Source organism: Vidua chalybeata, chromosome 3 (assembly GCF_026979565.1).
Source record: "Vidua chalybeata isolate OUT-0048 chromosome 3, bVidCha1 merged haplotype, whole genome shotgun sequence".
NCBI classification, from domain to species: domain Eukaryota; kingdom Metazoa; phylum Chordata; class Aves; order Passeriformes; family Viduidae; genus Vidua; species Vidua chalybeata.
Window position 1 is genome coordinate 12216105 of NC_071532.1, and position 12575 is coordinate 12228679.

Sequence of the window (12575 nt, forward strand, 5' to 3'; positions counted from 1 at the left end):
GGGAACGAGGGCCCAGGGACACGCCCCGCAACGGCCGCCGCGGGTTTAAATGCCGCCGCCGCCGCGGAGCCTCACGGGAGCCGCGCGCGGGCCGCGCCGCGCGCCCTCTGGCGGCGACGGCGGCGGAGCCACCGCGCTTGGTGGGCGTGGGCGTGGGCGGGGTCTCTGTGTAGCCCCGCCCCTCCGCCCCCCATCCCGATCCCGTCCCGGGGCCGCCCGGCTGAGGCCGTGCCGGGAGCTGGGGCTGCGCTTCTTGCAGGGCTATCCGCAGGAAACGGCTCCGCTCTCCTCCGCCCCGCTCCCGGCAGCTCTGGCGGCTCCGCTGCCTTGCGGAGGAGCCGCCTTCTCGGGGCCGCGGGGTGGCGGAGGCGGGGAGCGTGCAGGGAGTGCCGTGTTTGGAAACATTGTGCCCGCCGCCCCATTGGGTGCCGCCTCCAGCACACGGCGAGTGGAGGGCGGGACGGCGAGAGGAGCCTCTCGGAGGCTGCTTTACGGGAACCGCGGCCACCTGTGCGGAGCGCCACGGAGGGTGTCAGTTATACACGAACAATGGACCAGCGTCGCTCTCCCCAGGGCGTGCGCCGGGGAAAGAGACGGCGCAATGGGAACTGGAGATTGGGAATACACTTAATGAGGGGATGCGGCGCACAGCTAGAGGTTCTTTTGCTGTTCCGGCCGCCCCCTCGTTGGATCTTAATGTGTGCTTTGGGATCGCTCTGTGTCGGGCTGCTGCCTCTGCGTAGTCATGAGGTACCTCCAATGCCAAACAGCTTCGAAAGTGCCCCAGTTTCCCGAATCCAGAATGGCTGATCGCTCGATGTCAATAACCAGGGAAGCCGGGGCTGTGAACTGCCAAAGGGATAACCCACGGGCGTCCGCAGGTCCCGGCAGCGGGGCCCGGGGAGGGCGGCATCCCGCGCGTTGTCGGCCGGGGCCGACAGGCGGCGCCCTCTCCCTTGGACTCCAACTCCCATCAGCCCCCGCGGATGGAACCCGTACGGGACCGAGCTGGTCGCGCCGCGGGGCACGCAGGGAGGTGTAGTTTCGAGCGGGCGGCGCGCGGTGCGTTCTCGGCGTTGTAGGCGGGCGGGACTCGCTTTCCCGGGGCGCCGCGCGGCGGTCGGTGACGCCGGGGCCGGAGCCGGGCCGGCGGGGCCGGGCGGGGAGCGGAGGGGGCGCTGCAGCGGGGCGGCGGGGCCGCGGTGTCCACCATGGACTCCCGGGTGTCAGAGCTGTTCGGGGGCTGCTGTCGGCCGGCGGGCGGCGGGGCAGGTGCAGCGCTGCGCGGGCGCGGGGGGGCTGCGCCTGGCGGCGGCGGTGCCTCGAAGACGAAGAAGAAGAACGGGCGGAGCCGCGGAGGGAAGGCCAACAACCCCCCGTACCTGCCGCCCGAGGTGAGCTCCGGCGGCCGCCGCGTCCCGTCAGCCGTGGAGGGAGCGAGACCAGGCCCGGGGGTGGGGGCGCTGCCGCTGAGGGGCGGGAGGGGCCGGAGGGCCGGTGGCCCCCCAGAGCGGGTCGGTACCACGGCCGGACTCCGCAGGCTGGGTGGCGGGTCTGGCTGGAGGTGCTGGGGCGGGGCCGTGCCGGGGTCGGGCTGACAGCAGCCGTAGGAGCGGTCCTGCAGCCCCGGCCCCGGGAGCCGTGTGCCCGCCTGCCCCGGGCTCTCTCCTCCGGGCCGCGCTCGCGCCCCCGGTGCCAGCGAGCTCCCTGCGGGGTCCACCGGACCCTGTCCGTGACTAGTATCGCGCTGCTTGGCGTCTGTCTGCGGGCGCTTTGCCGCCTGCGATCGAAAAAGCTTCGAAAATAAAGCTTTGCTCCCCTCGTAGTTCCAAACATCCCGTTTGCATCTCTCTCTCTCCCCGAGAGACGATCTGGTGGGTCTGAGCCCCTTTCCGGGTTCCGGTGACTCCCTTCCCAGCTAATTTGACAGCTGTTTCCTCACACAGGGCTGCAGATGGTATGGGCAGGGGGTAGGGCACTTGTCTCTTGCAGCAGGAAGAAGTGGCATTGGTAGTACCGTGCGTGTGTGCTCAGCTGGGGCAGTTGTCACCGCTCTCATAGAACTGTCACTGTGGGGGGAATTACGTTGGCTCAGACTCAATTCCTCGGCTCCTGTCAGTGAACTTTCTGTAAAATATATAGTGTGCTGGGAGGGAGCAGTTCCTCCACAAGGCAGGCCTGGGACTCTTGGGAAGATGTGAAAACAGCGCTTTGCTACTGTTAGATCTTCTGCACGGGCAGGACCGTGCCCTGCAGCCGCAGTTTAGTTCTTGTTCCTTTCAGCTGGAGGCTGGAGAGTCCCCTGTGGTTTCAACTCAGTTTCCTGTTTCTGGCTACCCTGTGCAGTGTGTGCCCCAGCAAGTCTAGACTTGTTGCTTTTCTAGTGTCAAGTGCCTTGGAGAAGACCCACTCCCTTATTTAGACGACAGTGCAGTAGGTGAATGGGTTTTGCTTAGAACTGGAAAACTTGTAGATAGCAAGAGAGGAAAACCTGCTACAAGTACCTTTTTCTCACGGCACAGCTCTGCTGCCAGAGAACTGAGCTGACAGTTGAGAACTTCTGTTGGCCTTTTGCCACTGTAAGCACCGCTGTGGTTAAGAGCTGAGCTGGAAGGCAAGGAGAGGGCTGTTGCCTCTCCTGGCATGCAAATAGGTGTCCAGAGGAAAAGGAAGTGCCTACTGTTGCCAGCCCCATTTAGTCTGACAGAGTATGTGCCTTCCTGCAGGCTCCAGCCCTTTCTTAGTGGTCCTTATACTGAATAATTGGGAAAAATTTACTTAAATATTGTATATCTAATTGTAAAATTAGATATTCTCTTTGGTAAGCTGGAGCCTGTTCTGGTTGAATTGAGCTTAATGAGTATCTGGACCTTTCTGTTACAACCCCATCTGGCCTTCCCTGAGAAAGTACTTCTGAGCATCTAGTGTACAGACAGTCCCAATCAGGTCTGGCTCTCCAGAACTTTGGCCAGTGACTAGCTGGCAAATGAGTCATTACCTTGCTTCTTTATGTCTGTAGTCCTTCCCTGTAGAGAAAAGATACATAAGGATGTAGAAAGGAGTCAATGAAAAACTAATTGAGTGAGGGAGAGTATCATTGAGCAGGAGATGAAGCAGAAGCTTTAGTTCTCAGGCCCCTGTTTCTGTGCACATTGGATGGATGGAAGCTGCTGGATAGGGTGGGAGTGGGATGCTGTGGGTGGCATTTTGTGGGTCACAGATGGGTGAGGGGGGAGACTTTAAATCATATGCTGGCCTGTACCTTTTTGAAACTGGAACTCTCTCTCTGTGTGACTGTTAGGCTGGCCCTATTCTTTACTGTTCAGAAAAAAATTCCCCCCCAGACAGTATTACCCTTCTACCCCACTCTAGTTTTGTCCTTTGGTGTTCATGATGTGGGATACAAACAGCACAAACAAACCATAAGGAAAGTTCTAGTTGAGTGCAGGAAAGAATGGCAGAAGGCTATGACCTAACACAGTCTCCTTCTGCCACTTTCCCTCTCTTTGAAATCTTCAGCACCAGCTTCAGAATATATGGGCAGCTGGTGCCTGTAGATGTCCCTGTGGGCACAGCATCTAACTCTTCTGTCTTGTTTCATTCTCTGACCAGGCAGAAGATGGGAACATCGAGTACAAGGTGAGTCTTTTGAGGTTGCAGAAGGAGGTCTTCCTGCCAGAGGGTTATTTTGCAGTGAGTAACTTCACCAAAGACAGCCTATGAGTAACATGGCCAAGGAAAGGACAGAAGAGTGGACACTGCACTAAGGAACTACCATTCATCTTTTGTGTCTCTGTGCCAAGATTTAACCAGTCTACTGAGCTGGTAAAGCTTGATCTCAGTACTGATTTTTAGGAATCTCTTCTAGCATGTGATGCCTACTGTATTTTTTTTTGAGAGATGCAGATATCCCTGAAAATGATTTGCCACTTTCTTGTGGCTGCTCCGCCATTTGCACTTATTGGCTCCTGGATCACAGATTGGTCCCAGAGTGCTGTATTTAACCCTGCAGCAGGCAGGGTACAGATCCCTTTGTCAGGATGCAGGAAAGTTCTTCTACCATATATTTGTACCTTTGTGAAACCCCTTCTCACCTGTCCCATAGCTTCTGTTCAGACAGTAATACAGGCTGTGCTTTCTAGAGGTGGGTCAGGGTTGGGAGCATTGCTTCACAGAATTGGGCAATGGGATTGCCTCTACATCCAGGCTGTGACTAGAACTACCCCTCTGTTAAACAGCTGAAGCTGGTGAACCCCTCGCAGTATCGCTTTGAGCACCTGGTGACACAGATGAAGTGGCGACTACAGGAGGGCCGAGGTGAGGCCGTCTATCAGATCGGCGTGGAGGACAATGGGCTGCTGGTGGGCCTCTCGGAGGAGGAGATGCGAGCCTCGCTCAAGACGCTGCGCCGCATGGCAGAGAAGTACGTGCTCCCTTTTGTCTGCAGGGCCCAGAGCATGACTCCCTGGAGTCCCCTGAGCAGCTGGTGGCTCCATCCTACAAAGCCCCTGTATGACTGACATTCCTTCAGTCCTGAGGCTCTGGAAACATGAGGAAAGTTATAGGGCTTTTGTCTGGAAGCTTGAGGCTCCTTCCCTGCTATCCCCAGTCTTCATCCCATTCGCTTTGTCAGCTGTTATTGTAGAGGTGCAAGAACTGTCAAGTACAAATGTGTCTCACTCCTTCCTTCTGTCTTTGTGGCAGGGTTGGGGCTGACATTACGGTGCTGCGGGAGAGGGAGGTCGATTACGACAGCGATGTTCCAAGGAAGATAACGGAGGTGCTTGTCCGAAAGGTGCCTGACAACCAGCAGGTAGGGACCTGTGGTTTGGCTGTCTTCTCCTGCTGGAGACCTAGAGGCTTAGTACGAGCAGCTTCCTTTTGGGATGGGAGCCCAAACCCTAGAGGCACTTTGTCGTAGGTTGGCCCATAGCAGATGCTTTAAAGGGCTGCCAGAGGGAGGCTTGATGATAACACTTCTTATCTCCAAGACTGTGATTGAGGCAGATGTCAGTGCGGGAGATTGCCTGGATCAGAGGTGAAAAATTATTTCGCTTCTATGGCAGTGGTTCTGATGCAGACCCCGTGTGCAAACAAGAAAGGATTTAGAGGTCTGCTGCAACAAATAGCCTGTTTTGTGGTATCAAAGCCTGATATGTCACATCTCAACTCTAGAAAGTGTATCATGACTGCTGGGCAGTGATTTGCTGGAGCAGAATCTGAGCAAGATTAAACTACACATTGTCCCTGATGTAGGAAAGCTCTCTGAGCTGCATCTCCACTGCCCAGTAGTGCCTGTGCACTCAGCACAGCAGTGGTTAAGTTTAATGATTTCTTTGTTCTTTTTCCTGTAGTTCCTAGACCTTCGAGTAGCTGTCCTAGGGAATGTGGACTCAGGGAAGTCAACACTGTTGGGTGTCCTAACGCAAGGAGAGCTGGACAATGGGCGGGGCAGAGCACGCCTCAACCTCTTCCGGCATCTCCATGAAATCCAGTCAGGAAGAACATCAAGCATCAGCTTTGAGATCCTCGGCTTCAACAGCAAAGGAGAGGTAAGAGAAAGTGGGTTGCTGAAATCAGAAAGCTGGAGGAGACTAGGATTACCCTCCTGTTAGAACTGTGAGTGGAACAGGAGGGAAGAGAGATGGCACAGTTCTCTGTCCCTTAAGCTGAACCTGAGTGTTGGTTGTACGTTTGCAGCAGACACTGTTTCTTGCACCCATGGTGGATGATCTCTACTTAGTAATTCTGACATCAAAGTGGATAGATAAGGGTTTTCTTTACTTGCCTGCTGGGGCTGCCTCTCTCACAAGCTCCTTATCCCTTAGGTGGTAAATTACAGTGACTCCCGGACAGCAGAAGAGATCTGTGAGAGCTCTTCCAAAATGATCACTTTCATTGACCTGGCTGGCCACCACAAGTATCTGAAAACAACCATCTTTGGCCTCACCAGCTACTGCCCAGACTTTGCCATGCTGGTGGTTAGTGCCAACACTGGCATTGGTGAGTGTTGCCCTGCCTGCATGGATTGAGTGCAACATGTGAAGAGGAATGGAGAATGAGGGGAATGGGTCCTTGTCAGCTGTGAATGGCTTTCAGAGAGGTTTATTAATTTGTAAGCTTCTACTGATATCTTGTAAGCCAGTGTCTGTGAGTGCCTGGGAGGGGAGTAGATCTGGGGTCCTCTTACCAGCTGTAGACCACATTAAACTGTACCCTGGACTGAGAAGCTTTGTTTGGGATTTGGGGCAGTGTTTCTCAGAAAAGAAAACAACTTTGACATATTCTTAGGGGTGCTGGATCCCAAAGTCTTGTAAAAAGGCATCTCAAGTTCTCCTGCATCTATCTCTGACATTTTTGTGACTGTTCTCTGGTAAACTTTGGTCAAAGAATGAAAACTACAGCATCTTTCTGAGGCAGACAGATCAGTCACAAAATTTCTTGGTAATTTTTATTTTTCTGGACTGATGTTTACTTTTGTTTAACAGAATAACTGTGCTTTTTCAATGCATGATGAACTAAGCAGTTACAGTGAAATCGCTAGAGTGGGCCCATGGGATAGCCAGGAGACACAGCTATCAGCATAAACAAGCTACAGTGGTGACTGCTGCTGCACCTACACTCTCACTTGTCTCCTGCAGCGGGCACAACACGAGAGCACTTGGGCTTGGCCATGGCCCTCAAGGTCCCCTTCTTCATTGTCATCAGCAAAGTCGACTTGTGTTCAAAAGCCACCGTGGAACGGACAGTGAAGCAGCTGGAGCGAATCCTGAAGCAACCAGGCTGCAACAAACTCCCCCTGCTTGTGAATTCAGATGACGATGCAGTTACAGCAGCACAACAGTTTGCACAATCTCCCAAGTAAGGGACCATTCCTTTCTTCTGCTGGGAGCAGGCAATCCAGACTGGGCTGCCATGTGGAGCTGGGGAAGGGTGAACACAGGGGAGCTGAGTACATCTTGAACATCAAGATGTACTCCTTGTCAGGTTTCGTACCTTTGCATTCTCCAAGAAGGCATTTTTCCCTCCCAAACTTTTTTCTGGGCTCTGGGAGCAAAGGCTGCATTAGAGTTACTTCTTCATAAGAAAAGTGTGTGTTGACAAGGGATTGGTGCCTCAACCTAACATTGAGGCAGGGGTTACTGTGGAGTTGTATCTAGCCTTCCTGCTTTAGCCACTTCCTGGTACAGTATCCATCTTCCTGCGGGTCTCAGTAGATTCAGAATTACAGAAACCTTCTGGAACTGTGCTGTGGCCTTCTGCTTATTTCTGTCTACTTGTGTCTGACAGCATCACCCCAATCTTCACACTGTCCAGTGTTTCTGGGGAGAATCTGGATCTCTTGAAAGTTTTCCTCAACATCCTCCCTCCACTGACCAACAGTAAAGAGCAGGAAGAATTAATGCAGCAACTTACAGAATTTCAGGTGGGTAAGGGTAGTTTGTTTCCAGCTCGGATACTGGATTCATTGCTGTGCCATGGGAGAGACATTTGGGGAATTTAGACACCACAGGTAGAGATGTGGTGAACTCCTGGACTATTGAGAGACATTAAAAAAAGGACTTGGTCCTTGATAAAAGCCTGATAGGCTTAATCTGCCCTAACCATGAGATGTCTGTCTCAGGGATAGGATAATTTCTCTGGTTTCTATTTAAAAGGAAGAGCTTTGTTCTTCTAATGGGAAGGTAGTGGGAGCTGGTGAAGCTCTGAGACAGTATCTGATGACTAGCAGAGAGATCACCTCCTTCCAAACAAGGGGCAGGCTCTTTGTCCTCATTCTGGAGTGCTGTTTCACAGCTGTCTGAGCAGCTTATTCTTGTTGCCTTGCTGCAGGTTGATGAAATTTATACGGTGCCAGAGGTGGGGACTGTTGTGGGAGGAACTCTGTCGAGGTAAGTGAGCCTAGACAGATATGTATGGATGTGAATGGTTGCTGGAGTTCCCACAAGGTTAGAGTCACCTGCTGCAGAAATGGAAGCTGTGTGAGGCTCAGTCCTGACTGCTGCCAGATGACTGAGCCAAGTGAGAGTAGAGCCCTACAGGGTGTTGGGAAGTGACATGAGCAGACCATTGGTCATGTGGTGGCAAGCAGACAGTCTGCTTTAAAGTTGCTGGATTAGGAATGTGTCCTGAAGCATGCTGAAAGAAGGCATGCTGGAATCTAGAGTTGGCAGAGGTTAGGCATGATCCCAAGGAGTTGTTTTCTTCCTTCCTCAGGTTGGGGGAGGAAATGTTAAAGGTAGATTCTCTGATTCCAGCAGGGGTTAACTGCATGCTACCTCATGAAAAGGCAGCTGTCCCTCCGTGTTCAGGGGCAGTCAGAGCAGTTTAGCCATCAGCACACCCACACTGAAGGAGTGTCATCTGAGGTCTCTCCACCAGAAACAAAGCAGTGTGGCAGAGCACTGGAGGTGCAATGGCCCCTGTCTGTACCTGGGATTCTTAAGAGTGCTAGTGTGGCTTTCACTCCTGCTGTAAGAAATCCTGATTCTCAGCAGCTTTGTCTCCCTGTTATTTGGTCTAGGGCAAGAGTCCAAAAACTTGGCCCTGGGGAATTTGGTCAGGTTAATCTTGGAGGGTGAAATGTCTTTGTCTCCTGATTAACTGTGTCCTTTCTGTGCTCTTCTACCCTGGGCAGCGGGATCTGCCGAGAAGGGGAGAACTTGGTGGTTGGTCCCACTGACGATGGGAAGTTCCTTCGGCTGAAAGTGTGCAGTATCCAACGGAACCGCTCTGCCTGCCGCGTGCTGCGGGCTGGGCAGGCAGCCACCCTGGCCCTCGGACCGTTCGACCGTTCCCTGCTGCGCAAGGTTAGTTCTGCTGTTGCAGGTCATTCACTGGTTCAGTGAGCAGGGCTGGAGGCTTCCCTAGGCATCCCCCATTGGTAGGGTGGGAATGAAGTAGAAATGTTTGCAGGAAACTTGCTGGAAGGGGAGGAAATGGCCAGGTTACAAATTACAATGAGTACAAGGCTGAGAATTGGATGTAAGCCCAAGTCACAGAGTGGAGATGTATTTGTTGTTTTGGGGCTTTTCAGAAGCAAGGGGACTGGTCCTAACTGGTCTGAGCTTTGGGTTTTTCTGCAGGGCATGGTAATGGTGAGCCCAGAAATGAACCCCACCATCTGCTCAGTGTTTGAAGCCGAGATTGTGTTGTTATTCCATGCCACAACTTTCCGGAAGGGGTTTCAGGTGACGGTGCACGTGGGGAATGTGCGACAGACAGCTATTGTAGAGAAGATCCATGGAAAGGTAGGCCATGGGAAGAAAGGGGAGGAAGATAGACCTCCCTGTGTGGTTTGTTGGGTTTGTTAAGATTCCACCACACCCTCTAGTAAAGTTGGGGGCTGCTGGTATTTTGAGTAGCTGTGTCTCTTCCTAGGAGCAGACTCTATCCCTTTATCCTGCCCATTTAGTTGCTCTTCCTCCAAACATGTTAAAGAAGAGAAGTAAACTCTATTCTTCAGAGCTTGTGTCTTCCTGTCTCTTCTTATGTATACAGTAATGGGAAGGGCTCAAGCCTTGCAGTCTGAAGAAGGCTGTTCATTTGCCTCATCTTACCATCCACATGTACCTCTTCCTGCATGCATCAGCTTGGGAGATGGGTCTAAGCTCTCCTATTTTTCTTTTCAGGACAAGCTGCGGACAGGAGAGAAGGCAGTTGTCTGTTTCAGGTTCATCAAGCATCCTGAATACTTGAAGATTGGAGCCAAGTTACTTTTCCGTGAAGGAGTCACCAAAGGCATTGGGCATGTCACTGACCTCCAAGCCATCACCACCAAAGAAAACGGCCTGGAGGAGTCCCTGGGGCCTGGACAGCTGAGCTTCTGACTACCAGTAGGTCAGAGAAATCTCCACTCACCAGCACCTGGGGAGAAGGCTGGAAGCTCCTGTGGCTTTCTAAGCAATGCCTGGAGCTGCTGCTGTCCCGTTCTAGTGTGGATGTCCCTCCTCTGCACTGTGAGATGGAGCATGAGAGAGTTTCTTGCATTCAGTGCCGTACGTGGGACAAGTTAAGCATGTTCTCCACATCGCCTGCAGCTTTCATTTGGAATAGATTCCTTCAGAATAGATCAGAGGTACCTGCAGACCTGGGCAAGCAAGTATTGGCTTTGTTTACTGTTTGAAAATTGCTGGTTGGGAGGCACAGCGACCTTGAAGACAAGCAGTGAAGGGATGTTTTTCCATCTCTGACACAAGGTCTGGTCCCATTTTTGATGTCTGAGCACTGAGTTGATAACAGTGTTCTCTCAAATCATCCTTCAGTACATCCTTCTGGGCAGGGGATGGAACAGGACATGCTACCCACATCAGGGGCTTGGCTGAACCTCTTGGAATGTGTTCAGGACACTTTTTAACCGTTTGAATCTTGGTTGGCTTCAATCTGCTGTGTGTCCATTTGTGCATTGGTTTTGTGTTACTCCAATCTGAGTGTCTTACTGTTGGACAGTTGTCCTGTTCCCCACTCACATGTACACATTTCTTCAGCATCCCTCTTTATGACTTCCAGGAAGCTGTGGCTTCTCTGAGTGGCACAGCCTCCTGACACAACATCATGAAGACAAAGTTTGTACTTGCATCTGTTCCTTGCAGCAGCTGGACAGGAGGCCATTCTGTGGAGCAGAGCAGGGCCCAGGCCAGGTTCAACCTGCTGGTGAGAGCAGGTTGTTTCCATGGACGTTCACCTGAAGGTGCCATCTGCACATTGGTAGCAGTGGTTTGCAGTGGGCTCCCTGGTGTGGTTGTTCCCAGCCCACTTTGTTCCTCACACGTTTGCCTTAATGCGTGAGGAGGACAGGCTGCATTACCTATACAAAACCAGGTAACTTCTGTTTTGACAGTGGCATGATTTTTATTTCTCTTGGAGCAAGAATTCCTTTCTTTCCATTGCCACTGGTGTTTGTTGTCAGAGGGAAGCTGATGTTGCCATCAAGGACTCTGTATGTAGAGTGGAGCACAGGTCTCCCACTGTCTTGCAGCTCTGCTGTGTAGCCTGGAGCGTGCAGCAGGGCCTGTAAAGCTGTAAATAGGCTTTTGGTTTTATTGTTGACTGTTAGACCAAATGTGTCTGCTGTGAGCAAAAGGCCTTCAGCAAGCCCTGCTGGTTGGTGTGATGGCCTGCTAGCCCTGACTGAAGAGAAGGATGAGGGCTGGTGATAGCACTTGGACACCCAAGTGGCCCTTGTGCCATCCTGAGAGCAGGTTCTGCTGCTGGGCTGCTGGCACAGGCGCTGCTGTGCGGGGCCGTGGGCCTCTGCTGGGTGAGGCCATCACGGGGCAGGAAGGTGGGGGCTGCACCCTGCCAAGAGCGTGCTGAGGTGAGGGGAAGCCTGTCAAGCGGTGGCATAAATGAAGGGAAGGCAGCTTAGTAGCTGCAGGAATGACCTGTCCCTTGGAGGGAGCACTGATCCAGCTGAAAAGTGCTGCATCCCCTGCAGAGAGAAAGGAGATGCTGGCTCAGGGTCAGTGCTCAAGCAGGATCCCTTTTTTCCCCATTCTGGCAGTGGGCTGGGTATTCCAATGACAGTCTTTTTACCAATACCTGCAAGAAGGACAAGCCCCAGCTGCCAGCTGGCTGTTCCCTTTGGTGCTAGTGGTTCACAAAGAGAGCTGGCTGGGGGTGGGGGACTCCAGCTCTTTGCACTCTTTTGCACTGGTGTTTTCTGCCCCAAAGGGGGGTGCTGTAACCTTTTCTGAAACAGCTGATGGCTGGTCTCACCTCATCCCTGCCATCTGTGGCATGACTGTTCTTGGTGCCATGCTCTTCATAATTGCTGTTTTGTTGTCTTGAATTTTTCTAATGCCGGGGATTGTCCCTGTTCTCCAAGCATCTATATAAATGTACAGAATAAAGATGTTTTATTGAGCTTGCTGGCTGAGTTGTACAATGAGTGAGGGTGGAGCAAGGCTCTTACCCTGCTGCCCTTGGAGCTGGGTCACAGTTGGAGCTGGCTACCCTTCACCCATTCCTAAGCTTCCTGCGTTCAGCCCTATAAATACCGCGCCGTGGTGTGGAAAGAATGCACGCGCTGCTGTTTACAATCTTGCGCTCCCGGCTTATCTGAGTAAGCCTGGGTGTGCAGCCTGAGGTGACAGGCAGCCACGTCACCCTGAGCACAGCACTTTGAGCTGCTGTGGGCGGAACAGGCTGTGGCAAGAGCCTCCTCACAGTCACAAATTCCCCCACAGCCTAATTAAAGAGATGCTTTCTAGGGCACACATCTAACCGGTGATTTGTTTCTAAAATAGCTTTGACCTTATCAAGAGGTTCGTGACTGCCTTGTCTCCATGAGAACTATTCCCTTGGGACAAGTAGAGGCAGAAAAGTTTCCCTATGGAGATGACTTGTGACCGAAAGGATTTGCCTCTTCTAGACTTGTTTTTGTGTCAGATAGTGGCATCTGCAGAGTCCAGTCCTGCCAGACACTTAGGAAATGAGATGTGCCACTGTCACAGATGAGACAATCCTGCCAGACTGGTTGCTGTTTCTCTTCACGTGAGGACTTTGGGAAATTTGTCACTTTGCAATGTTAGGACTGTCATTAGTGGGAGTGACTTCATAATTCCTTCCTCTAC

At 52.5% G+C, this 12575-nt stretch overlaps 1 protein-coding gene across 2 annotated transcripts; it reads left to right on the forward strand.

The window, feature by feature from the left end:
- The first annotated feature begins 1211 nt into the window (after positions 1-1211).
- GTPBP2 (GTP binding protein 2) lies at positions 1212-11865 on the forward strand. Of its 2 annotated transcripts, XM_053939123.1 has the most exons (13): positions 1212-1394; positions 3613-3639; positions 4239-4423; positions 4705-4813; positions 5355-5552; positions 5829-6003; positions 6642-6861; positions 7291-7426; positions 7834-7892; positions 8639-8810; positions 9087-9251; positions 9633-9840; positions 9937-11865. In XM_053939123.1, exons 1-12 carry the CDS (start codon positions 1212-1214, stop codon positions 9828-9830), a joined length of 1827 nt encoding a protein of 608 aa, XP_053795098.1. In that variant the 3' UTR covers positions 9831-9840; positions 9937-11865. The 2 variants fall into 2 exon arrangements, with proteins under 2 accessions (XP_053795098.1, XP_053795097.1); XM_053939122.1 differs by having other exon boundaries at positions 9633-11865.
- The last annotated feature ends 710 nt before the right edge of the window (positions 11866-12575 follow it).

Bases quoted from the DNA above. Each gene is read 5' to 3' on its own strand.
- GTPBP2 (XM_053939122.1), top strand. From the start codon at position 1,212: ATGGACTCCCGGGTGTCAGAGCTGTTCGGGGGCTGCTGTCGGCCGGCG. The intron at 5,553-5,828 runs GTAAGAGAAAGT...CTTATCCCTTAG, and splicing joins GCTTCAACAGCAAAGGAGAG to GTGGTAAATTACAGTGACTC. The intron at 7,427-7,833 runs GTGGGTAAGGGT...GCCTTGCTGCAG, and splicing joins AGCAACTTACAGAATTTCAG to GTTGATGAAATTTATACGGT.